The following is a 21,543-nucleotide window of genomic DNA, read 5'->3' as shown; positions in this document are numbered from 1 at the left end:
AACAATGGAATGGGAAAGACTAGAGGTCTCTTCAAGAAAATTGGAGATATCAAGGGAAATTTTCATGCAAGTTTGGGCATGATAAAGGACAGAAAAAATAAGGGCTTGACAGAAGCAGAAGAGATTGAAAAGAGGTCTCAAGAATAGACAAGAGAACTATACAAAAAAGATCTTAATGACACAGATAACCACAATGCTGTGGTCACTCATCCAGAGCCAGACATCCTAGAGTGTGAAGTTAAGTGGGTTTTAGAAATCATTACTATGGGCTTCCCTTGTGGTTCAGCTGGTAAAGAATCTGCCTGCAATTTGGGGGACCTGGGTTCGATCCCTGGGTTGGGAAGATCTCCTGGAGAAGGGAAAGGCTACCCACTCCAGTATTCTGGCCTGGAGAATTCCATGGACTCAGTCCACGGGGTCACAAAGAGTTGGACATGACTGAGCAAATTTCACTTCACTTCACTTCAAGCTAATGGAGGTGATGTAACTCCAGTTGAGCTATTTAAAATCCTAAAAGATGTAGGTTGGAGTGCTGCACTCAATATATCAGCAAATTTTCCACAGGACTGGAAAAAGTCAGTTTTCATTCAAATCCCAAAGAAGGGCAGTGCCAAAGAACATACAAACTACTATACAACTGTGCTCATTTGCATGTTATAAGTTTATGCTTGAAACACCCCCCAACATGCTTCAGCAGTACATGAACCAAGAATTACCAGATGTATAAGCTGGGTTTAGAAAAGGCAGGGGAAGTAGAGATCAAATTGCCAACATCCACTGGATCATAGAAAAAAGCAAAGGATTCCAGGAAAACATCTACTTCTGCTACATTGACTATGCTAAAGTCTTTGCTGTGTGACTCACAACAAACTGTGGAAAATTCTTAAAAAGGTGGGGATACCTGGCCACCTGACCTGTCATCTGGTCCCATCACTTCATGGCAAATAAAAGGGGAAAAAGTGGAAGCAGTGACAGATTTTATTTCCCTGGGCTCCAAAGACACTGAGGAAGGTGACTGAAATTAAAAGGCAATTGGTCCTTGAAAGGAAGGCTATGACAAACCGACAGTGTATTAAAAAGCAGAGACATCACTTTGCCAACAAAGGTACATATAGTCACAACTATGATTATTCTAGTAGTCATATACAGACGTGACAGTTGAGATGATAAAGACGCCTGAACACTAAAGAACTGATGCTTTTGAATTGTGGTGCTGGAGAAGACTCTTGAGAGTCCTTTGGACTGCAAGGAAATCAAATCAATCTTAAAGGTAATGAACCCTGGATATACATTGGAAGGATTGATCCTAGATCTGAAACTCCCATAATTTGGCCTCCTGATGCAAAGACCTGACTCATTGGAAAAGACCCTCATGCTGGGAAAATTTGAAGGAAAAAGGAGAAAGGGGCGGCAGAGGATGAGATGGTTAGATAACATCCCTGACTATCAATTTGAGCAAACTCTGGGAGGTGGTGGAGAACAGAGGCGCTTGGTGTGCTGGTTTCCTTGAGGTTGCAGTGTTGGACATGACTTAGGGACCAAACAACAACAGTTTCCATTAGTTTAAAGAATCAGTTCAAAAAACAAAACAAAGCAAAAAAAAAAAAAAATCAGTTCCAGTGTCAAAGTTTTTTCTTCCATAAAACAAATAAGGAAGTATGTAATTAACAACATCATGCATTTTAGTATTTCTTTTATTCAATGCCTAACCTAAAGGATTTTCTCCATATTGTCATTTTTATTACCAGTTTTCAAAAAAACAACATTTTAAAAAATTAAAATATTTAAAATAGTATATTTCAGTAGCTAACTACAGATATGTCTAGATTTTTCAAATATATATATTTCAATTAGACATAGATATAAAATTAGATATAGATATAAATATTAGATATAAATAGATATAAATATTAGATATAGATATATTAGACATAGATATAAATTTTGTTATCTATTTCAATATCTATATATACATCTACTTCAGATAAGTAGATATATAAGCTACAAATAGATACTGAAATACAGCTATGTATTTATAGCTGTATACTATACTGAAATATAGTATATATTATATACAATATATGTATTATATATATACATATACATATATACATATATATGTATAAATATATATATACATATACATATATATACATATATATGTATAAATATATATATACATATATATGTATAAAATACAATATATGTATTTCAGATACTGAAATACATATATATATATATGTCTATACCTCCTCATTTATCCACCTGACACATGTAACTATTTGTGACTTTGCTAAGCATTTATTTCCCCTCAGATCATGGAAATGTTAGAGCTAACCTAATGAAATTTAAGTTTGTCTGTTTCCTTGATCCTAACATTAGATAAGGAAAGAGTACACCCTAAAATATATGTTAAAGAGGATAATAGTAGGGCGATTCTTATATTTTATTTTTTTCTGGCTAGCATTTTGACAGTAACTGAAATATAGTCACAATTAGTTTGGACTGAAAAACTTTTAAAGTGGTCTAGTCAGCAATCCTGACAAAAGAAGTCTCTCCTGTTATGATAGTGTTAACACTGGTGGATACCAGCGTTATTCCAACGGAGGAGTCTTCTTGAGACTGAATTATACTGCTTTTTTCTTGACCTGTAAAACTCACTAAATATATTCCAAACTGATTTAAAAAACTCGACCTGCTAGATGAAATTGTACAATCTGCTCTAATAGCCTTCTAACTGATCTCAGTGCATTAGTTTTAATCCATCCTCCTTTGTATGGCCAGAGTGAATTTTTAAAAAATGCAAATCCCTGTAGTTATTACTCATAATGAAAGACTTTGGATCCCTGAATCAAGAAAATCCCCTGGAGACGGAAACGGCAACCCACTCCAGTATTCTTGCCTGGGAAATCCTGAAGACAGAGGAACCTGTGGGATATAGCCCATGGAGTTACAAGAGAGTCCGACATGACATAGTGACTAAAGAATAGCAAAAGTGTCAATATTTAGAATAATATCTAAAAATCAACCATTGCACAGAACTATTTGCTGAATAAAAAATGAATGAATGATCAAATAATAGGCACTTTTTTTAGCTGACCAAAAAAAAAAAAAAAATCCAAATAAGGGTAGAAGCTACTGTTTGCCTTCTTATTTTAACATGTAGTCATTACATTCCTCTGAGCATAAGAAGAGAAGTAAGATGATTAAGTTGAGAATAATTAAGATTCCTGACAAAATTGCTTGTCAGTCTCTCTTACAGAGAAATCCATCACATCAATTTTGTTTCGCAGCTCTTTCAAACATGTAAGGACAAAAGATGTGTGCTAAGTCGATTCAGTCGTGTCTGACTCTGTGCAACCTTATGGACTATAGTCCCCCAGGCTCCTCTGTCCATGGGATTCTCCAGGCAAAAATATTGGAGTGGGTTTCCATTTACTTCTCCAGGGAAATGTTCTAAACCTCTAAATTCTAAACCTCTGTGTATTTTGGTAATCCATGGTTATCTTATTTATTGAACCTGAGCATGTTTAGGAAGTGAGATTATAGGTGACTTTTGAAATATTTTGAGATCTTACTTATTACTTACTTTTTGTGTGGCTACTGCTAACCACTCAGGTCTTAGGAACCAAGTCTATGAAAGATGTTAAAGAAATGTTCTTTGATGAGGCACCTTTCCTGAAGGATCTCAGAATTCTCTAAATTGGTGTTGGATTCCTAAAGAAATATAAATTAAGTTCTTTGAAACTTGTTTTATGACCCGCTTCTCCTAAATTTTTTCAATCAGCAGGCTAGTTTAGCATATTCTTTAATCACATCCCTGAGAAATGATAGGAAATCTGTTATTTTATCTTGGAGGTACATATCTTTTGATTTTTTTCGCACCATGAGGAAAATCACTACTCATCCTCTCCAGAAAAAAAGAAGAGACATTTAAAAAAATTATCTATTTTCTATAATATATACATTTTAAGCTTGAAAAGAAGAGTTAAAGTTGCTGTCACTGATCTTTCAATTTTCAACAGTGTATAAGAATAGCAAAGAAAGCCCAAACCATCCTGTGACTGGTGTCTGCATTTCATGACTGACCAAACCCACTTTCTGGAAAAACTGATAATGATCAACCCTTGTCACCTGAATTTGGATGATCAAATAAAATAAATTGTTATTCTGTTCATTCATCCTTAACTGATTAGGCAATTCAAATGAGAAGTCAGACAGAAGGTGATGTGCATATTAATAATCATTGATTCAAGAAAAATTCCGGTACACACTAGATTCCATGAAAATAATTTTATACTGGATTAGTTGAAAACATAAATGGAAAATGGAGAAAAATAAACGACATTTGGGGAAAATCACATTTTTAACTGTTTTAGATAATTTTGTTCCTTTGACAAATAATGCCTTTAAAATTAGTAAGGAGGCCCAAGGGTATGAGTGTGTGCATCCTTTAATTAAAGTGACCTTTTCAGCTGGATATTTTTTTATCTCAATAATCTGTGGTTCACAGAACATTGGATCAAATGTTATATTCTTGCTAAAACCCAGGGATTTTAGCTGAAAATGTTTTTGTATTTCCAAACATAATGCCATCACATTGCAGCAAGTTTTTGGGTTCCTTGAGGAAATCCTCTGGCTTGATGCACCAGGTATGGGGACTCTAGGGACAGATATAATCAAATGGAATAGACTCGCTGGTATTCTACTCCCAGCTGATAATCCACACTATAATGTTAACTTTTTTTTTTTTCACAAATTGTAAACCTGAGCAAATTTCTCCATGGTCTTTGATTCAGACTAATACCTTTATTTTGCTCTGTGTTCCTCCTTCATGCCTTAAAAAAATTCTACCTCTTTTCACTCCAGATTCAAGGCCTTCACTTTTTAATCCAGTCTGATTATTGGTGCTATTTTCTTCTTATTGTTTCTTTTGTTTAATAACTAGACCTTAAGCCACAGGTAGATTTACCCTGAAGGTAATGAAGCTTAAGTTTTAGGCCTGTCATTTGATCAGTATAGGTTCCTTCCACAGCCCTGGGAGAGGCCTTAGAAATGTATTCACATGGTCATAAGTTTCTGTAAAATTCACAAAAGTAGGATATTTTAACTTTAATCACTTGTTTTCTCTTAGCCTGCCAACTTTGTTTTCTTTGCTTGACATTCATGACGCCTGGCATTGGAGAGGCTTCTGGTGTTTTGTGGATCCAGTTTAGGGAGAATTGAGTTAAAGATACATTTCATTTTGGTCTAGTGGGATATAATTTTTGATTCTTAGTCATTGTTGTACATGCAAGTTATTACTGCTCACTGTTCTAGTGTATGAATGACTGTCAGCATTAACCCTATCACTCACTGAGAGGACCCAATAGCATCTTGACTGGGTCAGAGTTAACCATCACTATATGGCAACCTGGTAACAGAAACACGTGAGCAGTCAAATGGTACGTACTTGGAAATGCATCAGGAGAGAATCGAATCCATGGAAAAGCTTTTCACATTTTAAGGCTCATGCGTGAAACAAATGTGGGTTTAGATATTCCCAAATTTGACAGGAATTCTAAAGTTTAAAAAAGAAACATTTCTAAGTGATTGAGAATAAATTTAAAAATTTTTACTCACCAAGCTCAAGAGAATTTATTCTTTCAATATAAATGACTTAAAATTGGTATTATATAAAGAGGTAAAATAAAAAGTGTAAGAAATGAAGTAAAAATTTTAGAATAGCAAATATAATAGATTTTGTTGCCGTTTAGTTTCCAAGTCATGTCCGACTCTCTTTGTGACCCCATGGACTGCAGCACACCAGGCTCCTCTGTCCTCCACTATCTAGATGTACTTATACAACCAATTAAAAAATTCTGTATTATTTTTCTGGATTTGATGATGTTTGAAATTGTCTAGCTTTTGAAACTTGGTAATTTATTGTCCTTGCTTCCCTTCCTTAGTTCAGTTTATTTGCTCAGTCATGCCCAACTCTTTGTGACCCCATGGACTGCAGCACGCCAGGCTTCTCTGTTTATCACCAACTCTTAGAGCTTATTCAGACTCATGTCCATTGAGTCGGTGATGCCATCCAACAATCTCATCCTCTGTTGTCCCCTTCTCCTCCCGCCTTCAATCTTCCCCAGCATCAGGGTCTTTTCCAGTGAGTCAGTTCTTCATATCAGGTGGCCAAAGTATTGAAGTTTCATCTTCAGCATCAGTTCTTCCAATGAATATTCAGGGCTGATTTCCTTTAGGATGGACTGGTTGGATCTCCTTGCAGTCCAAGAGTCTTCTCCAACACCACAGACCAAAAGCATCAATTCTTCTGTGCTCAGCTTTCTTTATAATCCAACTCTCACATCCATACATGACTACTGGAAAAACCATAGCTTTGACTAGATGGACCTTTGTTGGCAAAGTAATGTCTCTGCTTTTTAATATGCTGTCTAGCTTGGTCATAACTTTTCTTCCAAGGAGCAAGCATCTTTTAGTTTTGTGGTTGCAGTCACCATCTGCAGTGATTTTGGAGCCCAAAAAGATAAAGTCTGTCACTGTCTCCATTGCTTCCCCATCTATTTGCCGTGAAGTGATGGAACCAGATGCCATGATCTTAGTTTAGTCCTTAGTTTATGTCGTTAGTTTAAATCCTTATGGACTAAGGAATAAGCTTCCCTTCCTAAATAAATACATTTGTTCCAATTTTGTAATTTATAAATTTATGCTTTATAATTTGTCATGCTCAGTAAAACCTGGAATAGTCCCTGCCCTAACTCAATTACCCAATAACTCAAAAAAATGAAAACAACTATGGTGAAGATTTAGCTAAGTGAATGGGAACCAAGAATCCAGAATGAGACTACCGGGATAAAATTCTGACTCTACAGTTTCTTATCTGTGTGACCTTGAACAAATTACCTAACATATGTAAGCCTCAATTTTCTTATTTTAAAAGGAGGAGATTGAATTTAGGAAATATAATTCCTTGTAATTTATGAAAATATAAAGAATTTTAGAATGATGGGCAATCAACTAAATAAAATAATAGAACATTTATGTTGAAAGGAACCTTGGATTTTGTGTAATTTTACATTGGCTCTGTGAATCTCTCACTGCTTCAGATGTGAAGGAGGAGAATTGGGTCTAGTTTGGAAACTCACCTAGCCTCCCGTTCACTAAACTAGTGTAAGTCTGCTTTTATTTATATACAAGTCTGTGTAAGATTTAGTTTGAACAAAGTGTTCTGTGACTGTGTGTGTTTGAACACCATTGCTCTTGTCCAGTCCTTGTGTGCATGCTAAGTCGCTTCAGCCGTGTCTGACTCTGCAATCCTATGGACTGCAGCCTGCCAGACTCCTCTGTCCATGGGGTTCTCCAGGCAAGGATACTGGAGCGGGTTGCTATTTCCTACTCCAAGGGATCTTCCCAACCCAGAGATTGCACCGGTGTCTCTTATGTCTCCTGCATTGGCAGGCAGGCTGTTTATCACTGGGGCGCCACCTGCGCAGCCTCATCCCATCCATATATATATAAAACCACTTGAGAGCATTAGTAAAAATATTAAAAATTGAAAACAAATAGTAATCTGTTCTCCATATGATCTGAAGCTCATATGTGGTAATAAGACGTTATTTAAAAGTAAACAAAGTAATACTGACCACAGCAAATTCTGCTGTCCAGACCAGAGCTTAAATATTCAGTGAAAATGGGATAACAATAATAAGCAACTTGAGGAAACATAAGCTTCCCCCAAATTCTCAGGGATGTTGAAGGAATACCAAGTTTCCCTCAGTACAGAAGACTTAGCTCCCTAATGCTTTCTGTTTGGTTGGATATTTTTAATCATTATTGAAAGAAAATATGCACTCAAACAACAGGAGGACTTGATAAGGAGCTAAATATTTGAATTTTTCCATACATTCCCAAGGATCTGTTTCATTGTTTTTAATATTTTTAATTGTACTTTTAATCAGAAAATATGATTTCTTTATAGCTTTTACTCAAATTGCCTGACAGAATAATCTCAATCCCTCTTTAATTTGACAGCTCTTTAACTATATGAATCAGTTCTATCCAACAAATATCTTCATTTCCAATTAAAAATTAATTGTTTTATGACAGGACCTAAAGATATTTTCTTTGATGTTTATAAGTCACTGAGAAGAAAAAGTTAATCAGCCCCTCTGAAGTTTGCTTTCAATTTTAGAGAACTTCATGGGCCTTCTGGCAACTCTTCCTCAATAAATTTTTCTTGCAATCAGCATTCCTCCTGAATTCTGATTCCAAGAAATATTTTGCAAGTTTTGTTGTTATGTGCATGTGTGTGTAATTGTGTGTTAGAATGATTTGTTCTTCACTTAGCATATTTTAGAATTTCAATTTCTTTTTAATCATCCTTAACTATGTGTCCTTAGGGAAGTAAACCTCTTTTTTAGTTTAAATATTGCTTCTTATAGCATTTTCCACCGCTGTTCTCTCCATTTACTTGCACCTGCATGTTCTGATTTACTACAATTTTATTGGCAAGCATCTTACTCAAGTTAAATGGCTCTATTTATGTGTCTTTTAATATAAGTTATAATATTTCTTCAACAAGACTTTCTGCACGTGGAGTCTGACTGCTTTTCTAGCCACTGCTACAAGGACCCAGTCAATCCTCTTATACGCTTGAATCCCCTCTTGGGGAGAAGAGTTGTGAGTGCAGTAACAATGGAAGACAAGCACTTTTATGAAAGAGTCTAAATCTTTTTTAAAAGGCCACGTGAGTCTGCCAGTGTTGGAAGTTAAACTTTATGTCATCTCAGTATTTAAATTGACTAGAAGATGTCGTATTGATAAGAGACAAGTGCAAGAATTTTTTGTTTATTTTACTCTTTAATCTAGTAAATTAGGGATTATTAGGAAAGCTAGATTATGAAGAAAAAAAATGCAGAAGCTCCATTTCATCTACACATCTAAGTAAATTCGTGTTAGGAGTATAGAGACCTTAAGAGAACACTGAACACTTTCCCACAGCCACAGATATGTTTTCTAAAATGATCAAACTCTCTTCTCACCAGCAAGAAGGATGATAGATTAGTGGAGAGTGAAAAAGTCAACAGGTTAGCTAGAGTTTTACACAGTATAGATGGTGTGTGCCTATAACTTGAAACAAATAAAGGCTCGGGGAACAATAGTGTGAATGCCAATGACTAGACATAACAGAATTCATCAGACGCCAATGCATGCAGGTGCTGGTGATCAGAAGCCACAGGCCTGCTTGTCATGGCTCTTTATAAGTTCCGAAGTTTGAGATGATCACCAGGAGAGAAAGGCATGGAAGAGAAATCATATCATTATTTTGTTTCCAACTGCAATGCCTGAAATACTGGGAATATATTAAGATGTTCCTTTTTGTCACCAGCTGGAATTGGGGCTAGAAATAGAAAAAATGAGTAAATGAACATGCAAAGGGAATAACCTTTTTTTAATACGACTGCAAGTGGCCTGATAATTCGTAATGACAATAATGATAAGAAATACAGTATTAAATGACTCCTTAGGTGGCTCAGACGGTACAGCATCTGCCTGCGATGCAGGAGACCCGGGTTCAATCCCTGAGTCAGGAAGATCCCCTGGAGAAGGAAATGGCAACCCACTCCAGTATTCTTGCCTGGAGAATTCCCTGGACTGAGGAGCCTGGTGGGCTACAGTCCACGGGTTGCAAAGAGTCGGACATGACTGAGCGACTTTGCTCTGCTTCACTTTGCTTATTTATTGGTACTAGTTTGAACACTATAGTTTTTGAAGTATCTCTCAATATATGGATGTCTACTTTTTGTTAGTCTGGTTTCTTTCACTGAAATTTTTCTACGTTAAGAGTGGATCAGGAAGATGTAAGAAGGAGTGAGTATGATGTGTGTAAAAGTTCCTTCCAGACAGGAAATGTAGAGGTTGAAAGAGAAAAAGTCCAGTTTAGAGAGAGGAAGCGAAGGTCAGATTTTCAGAACTGAATGCCTTAGTGCAACATTTCAAGGATAGTAAACACCAGGGTGTGTGTTAGACTGCATTGAAAAATGTTGGGGGAATTTCATCATTTGTCAGGGCATAGCCTCAGACACCCTAAAGACAAGTGCCCACGGGGGCAGCCCAAGTGAGACAGACGTGGTGGTGATAGGAGCCCAGAGGTGAGTTATAGTCCCTCTCTTGCTTTTCGTTTTCCAAGCACGATACTCCAAATATTTGAAAATTCTTGAGTGCTTGAGTAGGAAAGACAGAATTAAACTGAAAATTAGGAATATATAAATACTATTTATAGGAATAGGATTTCCAGAGTAAGATTATGTTACTTGAACATAAGAAATGGTTTTGCATTTTCAGTCAGAATATGTAAATTATAAGCCCATTCTTTTTTTTTTTTTAAATCAAACTAATAGTTATAATTTTGGGATGACCTCCAGACTTTTAAACTTTATTTCTTGTAATGTCTTCTGTTAGTAATATGATTTTACAAATGTTTTTGACTGTCCCACCCACAAGATCCACATGTACTTCCTACTGCTTGTCATTGAGTGAAATCTATGCTGACTTTGTGCTGTGGGAGGAAATTAGGGGTGTTGCTATCCATCAGAGAATTTAAGGTTCAGCACGGAGTACAGGCCTCCTAGAAGTGCAAACTGAAGACCTCTGTATGTCTGCTCCTCTATACAAGCAATGAAATACTGGCAAAGACTGTCAAAATAATTTTTTTTTTTCAGAATTCTGAAATTAATCAAATGCATGCAACAAAATGAGGAGCATTTATTCAAGAAAAACAGCATAGTTTGTAGCTTTTTATCTTGACCTATTTTAATCCTTCTATCTCCAATTCTGTGATAGTCTTAAAAACTGGCAGCCTTGAAACTTCTAGAAGGACGGATTGTTCAGAAGCACCTTAAAAACCCGCACCCAGATCACTGCTACACTGTTTGTCTAGCAGTGTCCTGGAAAAGCCACATTCATAAGGTTTTGCTGCTATTTGGCCCTGGAAAGGAGGGGAAAATTTATTTCCAGATTTGCTACATTATCCAAACTGTTCAATTTTAAACAAAAATTATGAGATATGCAAAGAGTTAACAAAGTGTCTCCCATTTGTAGGGAAAAAAACCAGCCAAGAACAAACAATGCCTTTAGAAGGTTCAAATGTTAGACTTAGTAGACAAAGATTTTAAATCTACCATTATGAAGAGGTTCAAAGAAATAAAGTAAACTGTATCTAATGAATTAAAGTAGAACATGAAAACAGCCTGCCCATTGGTAAAAGCTGGGTGACTTAATGGTTCAGGCATTTAAGAAAATCTCCAAATAAGTATTAGATGAATAAGTGAAATGAACAGAGAGTTAGCTGTACACTATGGTTCTGATGGTAAAGAATTCACCTGCAGTGCAGGAGACCTGAGTTCAATTCCTGGGTTGGGAAGATCCCCTGGAGGAGGGCATGCAACCCACTCCAGTATTCTTGCCTGGGGAATACCCATAGAGAGAGGAGCCTGGCGGGCTACAGTCCATGGGATCGCAAAGAGTCGGAAATGACTGAGTGACTAAGCACGCACACGGAGGGCATACACCCTGGTGGCGTAGACATTAAAGGGTCCGCCTGCAATTCAGGAGACCTGGATTCATTCCCTGGGTTGGGAAGACTCCCTGGAGGAGGAGATCGCAACTCACTCCAGTATTTTTCCCTGGAGAATTCCATGGACAGAGGAGTCTGGCAGTCTACAGTCCAAGGGATTGCAAAGAGTTGGACACAACTGAGTGACTAACACTTTCACCCACTCATGAGGATAATAATGTCTCACCACATAGATATCAATAAAAGAAATTACATAAAAGATGCAAATAGAGATTATGGAGTTAAAAAGTACAGTAACAAATAAAAACTTCACTATAAGGGTTCAGCAATAGATTAGTTCTGGCAGAAGAAAAGTTTGATAAATTTCAAGAAGATGTATATAGTAAGATGATCCAGTCAAAAGAACAGAAAAAATAAGAATGAAAAGAATGAATAGTGCCTCAGAGACCCATGAGACACCACCAAGTATACCAGAATCAACACAATGAGAATTCCAGAGGGAGAGAACAGATTAAAGAGAGAGACTATTTGAAGAGAGAATAGCCAAATCTTTCCAATTTAATGAAAAGCACTAAGCTACTCATCCCTATTGGTAGATGTAGCTACTATATATATCTAACAACACAGTTCATTTCTGAATCTTCTTTAATCCTTTTCATTAGCTTGATAACTGGTCAATTTTACCCAGGTAATAATTCATGGCTGTGTGAATTATTATAATATAACTAACTCTGAGCAAACAAAACCCAGTAACTTTCTGTCTTTTCCTAACTATCATCTGAGAAGATGCAGGTTTCCTAGGCTCTTGGTCTATCTTTCAAATTATTACAGGCAATTACCATATCAAACGTTTTAACACTAAAAATCTATGTCTGTTTTTAAAATCTGTGATGTTATTTGCTTGTAATCTCTGTTTGATTGCTAATCAATGATATTTATTTCAGGATTTGATTATAATATCATGCCATTTCTGAATACTAATTCTTTATTATTGCATCTGAAGTACACAGTTTTAAATGATGTTAAAAGGGGGTGCTAGTTAACTGAAAACTATTTCTTAAGAATATTTCTTAAAGAGATGGGAATACCAGACCACCTTACTTGCCTCCTGAGAAATCTGTATGCAGGTCAGGAAGCAACAGTTAGAACTGGACATGGAACAACAGACTGGTTCCAAATAGGAAAAGGAGTAGGTCAAAGCTGTATATTGTCACCCTGCTTATTTAACTTATATGCAGAGTACATCATGAGAAACACTGGGCTGGAAGAAGCACAAGCTGGAATCAAGATTGCCAGGAGAAATATCAATAACCTCAGATATGCAGATGACACCACCCTTATGGCAGAAAGTGAAGAAGAACAAAAAAGCCTCTTGATGAAAATGAAAAAGGAGAGTGAAAAAATGGCTTAAGACTCAACATTCAAAAAATGAAGAGCATGGCATCCAGTCCCATCACTTCATGGCAAATAGATGGGGAAATAATGGAAACAGTGACAGACTTTATTTTCTTTGGCTCCAAAATCTCTGCAGATGGTGACTGCAGCCATGAAATTAAATGACGCTTGCTCCTTGGAAGAAAAGCTATGACAAATCTAAACAATATAGTAAAAAGCAGAGACATTACTTTACTTACAAAGGTACAGTCAAAGCTGTGTTTTTTCCAGTACTCATGTGTGGATGTGAGAGTTGGACTATAAAGAAAGCTGAGCACTGAAGAATTAATGCTTTTCAACTGTGGTGTTGTAGAAGACTCTTGAGAGTCCCTTGGACTGTAAGGAGATCAAACCAGTCAATCTTAAAGGAAATCAATCCTGAATATTCATTGGAAGGACTTATGCTGAAACTGAAGCTCCAATACTTTGACCACCTGATGCAAAGAAGTGACTCATTGGAAAAGACCCTGATGCTGGGAAAGATTGAAGGCAGGAGGAGAAGGGGGTGATAGAGCATGAAATGGTTGGATGGTATCATTGACTCAATGAATGTGAATTTGAGCAAACTCAGGGAGACAATAAAGGACAGGGAAGCCTGGAGTGCTGCAGTCCATGGGGTTGGAAAGAGTTGGATATGACTGAGCAACTGAACTGAATGAAAAGTAAATAAATATCATCTATCATAGGATAACTGTGTTTTATTTAAAATTACACATGCATCTTTCAAGTTAACATTTATATTCTCAAATGTTAAATTACAGATTCATTTGCTGTGACTGTAATAGTATTTTAAAAATACAAAATAAATAATAGCTAAAACATCAATCATTTTACTGTCTAAAAAGGTATTGTTATTATAATAACTAATAATGAGAGATATAATCTTAAAACTGAAGCACTGAGTTTTCTATTAAATATGTAAATTTATATAAATATGTAAATTAAGCTTTAATACCCTAAAGTTTAAAGTTTCATGGAGGTGCATCTTTATCTTGAAAGGAGACACATATGTCTTAAATATTATTAAGACAAAAGAGAACACCGTCACTTATTCTTGAGCAACCATTTTAAAAACAAGAATAAACAAATTTGGAAATTCAAAAATCAAGGATTTTTTGCTCTGTCTGTTTCTTTGCATCTATGCTATAGTCTCTTAATATGCAATCTTTTTTATTTTAAGGCCCATTCATAGGACTCCATCTGAACACAACATTGTGTGGAAGATGCTGAAAACAATTCCAGATTTAACCTCTCAGCTACTTGATGAGCATCTTAAAATACTTAGTAGGAATGTCATTTCTGAAACCTGGATAAAAGGCAGCACAGGTAAGCTGACTAATCTGGAGCAAAACTTGGCAAAAGACAAAACGTGTGTCACTACTTTGAGTTTTCTGTCATAATAATCTTTATTTCACTTGACATGCTGGAATGTACTGTTTGGATGTACATCATTTGTAAAGGTATAAATAGTGAAATAACACTCACATTTTGGTAATTAGACTTTAAAGGTATACCGTGGTCTTTCTCCATTTTGAACATGCATCAGAATCCCTCAGGACTCACTGAAAGTGTTGCTGTGCTCAGCGCCTAAGTTTTCTGATTCAGTAGATTTAGGATGAAGCTTAATTTGCATTTCCAATAACATTCCAGGGGTTTCTGCTGGTCTGGGAACCACACTTTGAAAACCATTCATTGACACACACACATTTGTTGACAATCTAGCACTGATTTTCATAGTTAGGACAGTAAGTGGTCAAAGTACTTATTTGACTGATCCATATATTGAGGGGGAAAAAAAATAAACAACTTCAGACAAATTTTAGTTAAGTTTCCCATTTTAATTTCTAGTGCCTTGACAAGGGATATAATGGATGCATTAACAGAAGCATTTTATATGTTAATATTTTGGGGTGGTGGCATATAAATAAACACACACTCAGAGTCACACACACACACCTAAACCAACAGAGTTAAACATTATTCTTTTGCATTTGTTTAAGACCTATTAGAAAATTATGAAAAGGCAAAAACACATTGACACTGAAAAATGAGCCTCCCAGGTCAGTAGGTGTCCAATATGCTACTGGGGAATAGCAGAGAAATAGCTCCAGAAAGAATGAAGAGGCAGACCCAAAGCAGAAATGACACCCACTTGTGGATGCATTGGGTGGTGAAAGTAAACAACAGTGCTAAAAGAACAATATTGAATAAATCAAGGTAAACTGGATGTGGTCAAACAGGAGATGGCAAGAATGAACATCGACATTTTAGGGATCAGTGAACTAAAACGGATGGGAATGGGAGAATTTAATTCACATGACCATCATATCTGCTATAGGAAAGCATCCCTTAGAAGGAATGGAGTAAACCTCATAGGCAGCAAGAGTCCGAAATGCAGTGCTTGTGTGTAATCTCAAAAGCGACAGAATGATCTCGGTTTGTTTCCAAGGTAACCATTCTATATCACAGTAATCCAAATCTATGCCCCAACCACTCATGCAGAAGTCTCTGAAGACCTACAAGAACTTTTAGAACTCACACACACACACACAAATGTTCTTTTCCTCAAAAGGGTAGAAATGGCAAGAACCTAACAGAAACAGATGAAATTAAGAAGAGGTGGCAAAGATACATGGAAGAATTGTAGGGAAATGGTCTTGATGGCATGGCTATCCATGGTGGTGTGATCACGCACCTAGAGCCAGACACCTGGAGTGTGAAGTCAAGTGGGCCTTAGGAAGCACCACTCTGAACAAAGCTAGTGGAGATGATAGAATTCCAGCTGAGCTATTTCAAATCCTAAATGATGATACTGTTAAAAACGATGTTGCTGCACTCAATATGCCAGAACATTTGGAAATCAGCAATAGCCACAGAACTGGAAAAGGTCAGTTTTCATTCCAATCCTAAAGGAAGGCAATGCCAAAGAATGTTCAAACTACCACACAATCGTGCTCATTTCGCACATTAGCAAAGTAATGCTCAAAATCCTTCAAGCTAGTCTTCAACTGTACATGAACCGAGAACTTCCAGACATTCATGCTGGATTTAGGAAAGGCAGAGGAATCAGAAACCAAATTGCCAACATAAAAAAAAAAAAAAAAAAAAAAAAAAAAAAAACACCAAACATCCAGGGAAACATTTACTGCGGCTTCATTGACACAGTACAGCCTTTGACTGTGTGGATCACAACAAACTGTGGAAAATTCTTCAAGAGATGGAAATCTCAGACCATCTTACCTGCCTCCTGAGAAACCTGTATGCAGGTCAAGATGCAACAGTTAGAACCAGACATGGAACAATGGACTGGTTCCAAATTGGGAAAGGAATACGTCAAGGCTGTATTTTGTCACCCTGCTTACTTAACTTATATGTAGAGTGCATCATGTGAAATGCTGGGCTGGATGAATCAAAAACTGGAATCAAGATTTCCAGGAGAAATATCAATAATCTCAGATATGCAGATGATACTATTCTAATGGCAGAAAGTGAAGAGGAGCTAAAGAGCCTCTTGATGAATGTGAAAGAGGAGAGTGCAAAAGCTGGCTTAAAACTAAACATTCAAAAACCTAAGATCATGGCATCTGGTTCCATCATTTCATGGCTAATAGATGGGGAAAAGATGGAAGCAGTGGCATATTTTATATTCTTGGGCCCCAAAATCACTGCAGATAGTGATTGCAGCCACTGGCTGCAATTAAAAGATGCTGGCTCCTTGGAAGAAAAGCTCTGACAAACCTAGACTGCATATTAAAAAGCAGAGACATCAATTTGTTGACAAAAGTCTGCATGGTCAAAGTTATTGTTTTTCCAAAAGTCATGTACAGATGTGAGTGCTGGACCTTACAGAAGGGTGAGTGAAAAAAGAGTTGGTGCTTTCAACTGTATTGCTGGAGAAGATGCTTGTGAGGCCCTTGGACAGCAAGGAGTTCAAACCCATCAATCCTGAAAGAAATCAACCCTGAATATTCATTGGAGAGACTGATGCTGAAGCTGAAGCTCCAATATTTAGGCCAGTTGAGGCAAAGAGCCAAGTCATTGGAAAACACCCTGAGACTGGGAAAGATTGAGGACAGGACGGGAAGGGAGGGACAGAGAATGAGATCATTGGATATCATCACCAACTCAATGGAAATGAGTTTGAGCAAACTCTGGGAGATGGTGATGAACGGGAAGGCTGGAGTAATGCAGTCTTGGGGTAGCAAAGAGTTGGACACCACTTAGCAACTGAACAGCAACGGTTAGCAAAGAGACACTAAATTTATTTAATACATCCTTTGGGTAATGAATATCCCTTGTTTATTCCTCCCAGTATCAAATGAAAGTGATATTGTTATTATTCTCCTCAGACAAGGACCCTAAGGCACAAAATATCATGTGGAGTATTCCTGATTAGAACTACTTTCAAATAAAATTTAGCCTTAATGCTAAATGTATTCTCTGTCCACTATGCCACTCTATTAATAAAATGGTCCATCAGGGTCATAATATTTAAAACGAAACTGGAATTTTGTAGCATGTCTGCCTATTGAAAAGATTTACATATTTTGAAAGCTTTCCTCCTACAGTCCTATAGTTATTTTCTTTGGATCTGACGTCAGACAGTGAAAGTTAAATTGTAGGCATTTGCAGAGGATAAATGGTTTTGAAAGGGGAAAAAAAAAGAAGAAACGTTCAATGTTGTTTTGCCATTAGCTTGAGGGTAAAAATTAAAATTTAATTTGTTCTATCATAAATCTGTAAAATCTTACTTCTTATGGTAAAAAAATATGGAGGATACCTAAATATCCTTTAATAGAAGATAGAATATATTTTGATACATTTATTCTATGGAAGTCTAGGCAGAGATTAAAAAGAATGAGGTGGATTATATACACTGACTTAGAAATTTATGAAGGACAATAAATGAAAACAGAACAAATGCCGAACTATATAAATAGTATGAAATCATTGTATAAAACTTGAAATTGTATATGTATATATATTCACATAAAATACACAGTAAAAACTACATAGAAGTAGATTCAGAAAGATACTGCAAACATTTAAAAACATGTTACCTTTATGTAGGGAGGGGAAAGGAATCGAAGACCAGTGAAAAGGAACAGTTAACTCTTTTATTCTACATATATTTTGTGTTGAATTCTCCACAATGAATGTATATTTGTGTGCTAGTGTTTTTAAGTAGTTACTAGTTTTTTCTGAAAGATTTTAAAACTAAAATTAGAAGCAAATACTGTATTTTCCAAGTATTGTAATGACTTGTGTGATAAACTGATAAAATATGAACTTTCATTCCTTAACAAAGACAAACTTTCAAATGTGAAGATTTATGTTAAATAAGACTTTGCAATTCATTTCAATAGTGCATATTTTTAAACACATCAAACATTTTTACTGTCTTTACACCTACATGTGCTACAACCCTTCTCTTGAGTTTTTAAGACATCTAATTCTGACAACTCACGTGTGTTTCACTATCAAAGCAGTCAACTCATTAAATATGTGACCTTTGTAAATCTCTTTGTTCTTCCAACTCTAAAAAAAACAAAACAAAACAGGTCCAAGCAGGTGTCTTTCTTTTTCCCTTTTCTTTATTCATGTGAGCACTTCCCTCCCTCTGCTGTTATTTAAAGGATTTCCCCAGTAACCCCCCGTCACCAGGCTGCTGACTTTCAATCTGCCACTAAGGCTTTGGTTTCTTTCTTGTAATTCTGCACAGCTGTTTGCACCTTCTGGTCTCTTTTCTGGTCATAGGATTTTTTGGAGTTTCATCATTTAAGGCAGCTTCCTAAGCTTAGAGCTACTCACTTAGCCTCTCGTGAATTATTTTCTTAAACAATAAAATATTAGCAAGAGCAGCAATTTCTTGATTTCAAGTACTGAGTAATACACATACATATTTCTAGTTTAAGTGAAAATGGTACTAAAAGCATGATTACTATATTAAGATCATTATATATAAAGATTATTTATGCTACTATGAAATACTTTATATATATAGAGAGAGAGAGAGAAAGAGAGAGAGAGAGAGTACATATGGTAAACTCTATATGCTATATAGATATAGTTAATTTAATTGATCCCAAGAGTTTCCCACTGGATCTCATTTTATGGCCCGGGCAGAGGGCATTTAAGACTGGCAAACTAAAGTTCAGAAAGCTAAGAAAATTAGCTTAGAAGAGAATCCAATGTAATAGTTAATATGAAATTGGATCATAGATAAAAGTTTTATTAATATCTACCTTTAAATTAACATTGCAACATTCCTATGAAATTATTGATATAGGGATTTTTGTCTCAATATATATATGTCAATTTTGCTCTTTTCTTTGCCTGAAGTCCACTAGGTCTTAATGTTATTTCTCTGCTATTTCTTTCCATTTATTCCCTTTTAGTCTTACTTTCTATGAGGTTATATCTCAAACCGTAGCTCCTCATTGTAAAATATTGTATTTATTTTTAATGCTGAAAAATATGTTTAGATTACTAAACCTTAAACATATCGTAGCGTGCATAGACTTTATTTTCTGTAGTGGCTTGAATTTCAAATAGCATATAAAAACATAGTAGTTACATCTCATGAAAAATTTAATGGGCACCTTTCCCATATATAAATTAACCATAATTCGAACAATATGCTCTTACAATAGAAGTAATAAAATATTTAACCTTACCGTAAAGACTATGGCTCTCTTAAAGGCAAGTGTGGCCTTGAAGAACGTATATCGATTCTAAAGTGTACATGTGCTTTCACTGCAACTAAGGTGTTCTCCATGGGTCATAAAGATTCATCCTTGAAAGTTGAATTAATTTTCTCAAAACCTCACACACGTCTCTTGCATAGGGTGTGCATGTGTGCTTAGTTATATCTGACTCTTTTGAGATCCCATGGAGTATAGCCCACCAGGTTCCTCTGTCCATGGAATTTTCCAGGCGAGAATACTGCAGTGGGTTGCCATTTCCCTCTCCAGGGGATCTGCCCAACCCCAGGATCAAACCTGCGTCTCTCATGTCTCCTGCATTGGCAGGTGGATCTCTACCACAATACTGCCTGGGGATCCTCTTGGGTGAGAGGAAGGTAGAAATGAAACTGGAACCTTGAAATGCAGATAAACATTGAAAAAAGTTTATTGAAATTTAATATGGGATTTTAAGTATTGTTGACTAATTTAAATATTGTAATTAGGTAAGTCTTTTTCATCTATATTTCTAAAAGTTTATTAAAGCTATCCAAAATTCTTTAAAGTAATCTTTTTATTGGTAAAATTTGGTTATTTATATAGTTTTGAAATTCTAATTTATTTAAACTTGAATAGTAATTTCAGCAACATAAAATATATTATTTCACTGAATATTGGAAAAATTAAAAAATATGATATATGTAGATAATTTGACTTAGCATGACAATTTCTGAATTGGAAAATGACTGGAATATGATTCTCCCAAGAATACATAATGGATGCAAAAATGGGACTGAATCCAGACCTCCTAAACCAGTACTTGATCCATCTACAGTATCTTATTTTGAAAAGAAAAAATTATTAGTATGTAGTAAATCATTTAAAATAGTATCTACCTAAAGACCTAAAGGTAAGACTGGAAGCCATTAAACTCTTAAAAGAGAACACATAAGCCAAACAGTCTTTGATATAAATTGTAGCAATATTTTTTCAGTGTATTTCCTAAAGCAGAGGAAATAAAAGTAAATATAAACAACTGGAACCTAAATTAAATTTAAAAGCTTTTGCACAGAAGAGGAAACCATTGACAAAAAGACAACTTACTTAATGGGAAAAAAATTTTTGCAAGTAATGTGACTTTTATATAAATGGAGTTAATATACAAAATATTTAAACAACTCATACAACTCAACATTGAAACCACAATCAACTTGGTTAAAAATGAGCTGAATAGATATTTTTCAAAGAATACATACAAAAGGTCAACAGGCACAGGAAAAGATGCTCAATCTCACTGTCAATTCAGTTCAGTCTCTCAGTCATATCTGTCTCTTTGTGACCCCATGAATCACAGCATACCAGGCCTCCCTGTCCATCACCAACTCCTGGAGTCCACCCAAACCCATGTCTATCGAGTCAGTGATGCCATCCAACCATCTCATCCTCTGTCATCCCTTCCTCCTCCCGCCCCAATCCTTCCCAACATCAGGGTCTTTTCCAATGAGTCAGCTCTTCGCTTGAGGTGGCCAAAGTACTGGAGTTTCAGCTTCAGCATCAGTCCTTCCAATGAACACCCAGGACTGATCTCCTTTAGGATGAACTGGTTGGATCTCCTTGCAGTCCAAGGGACTCTCAAGAGTCTTCTCCAACACCACAGTTCAAAAGCAACAATTCTTCGGTGCTCAGCTTTCTTCACAGTCCAACTCTCACATCCATACATGACCACTGGAAAAACCATAGCCTTGACTAGACGGACCTTTGTTGGAAAAGTAATGTCTCTGCTTTTAAATATGCTATCTGGGTTGGTCATAACTTTTCTTCCAAGGAGTAAGCGTCTTTTAATTTCATGGC

The 21,543-nt window shown here is 36.1% G+C and overlaps 1 protein-coding gene across 1 annotated transcript in view; it reads left to right on the top strand.

Moving 5' to 3' along the window:
* Nucleotides 1–21,543, top strand: part of CNBD1 (cyclic nucleotide binding domain containing 1) — a 368,799-nt gene that overhangs the window by 224,840 nt on the left and 122,416 nt on the right. The window contains exon 6 of the mRNA XM_043879351.1: nt 14,190–14,335. Coding sequence (XP_043735286.1) covers nt 14,190–14,335 — 146 coding nt within the window. The remainder of the gene's footprint in view (nt 1–14,189; nt 14,336–21,543) is intronic.

This window comes from Cervus elaphus, chromosome 21 (assembly GCF_910594005.1).
Source record: "Cervus elaphus chromosome 21, mCerEla1.1, whole genome shotgun sequence".
In the NCBI taxonomy this organism is placed as follows: Eukaryota; Metazoa; Chordata; class Mammalia; order Artiodactyla; family Cervidae; genus Cervus; species Cervus elaphus.
Note: the sequence above shows the minus strand (reverse complement) of the source record. Positions and strands in the feature narration are given on the sequence as shown.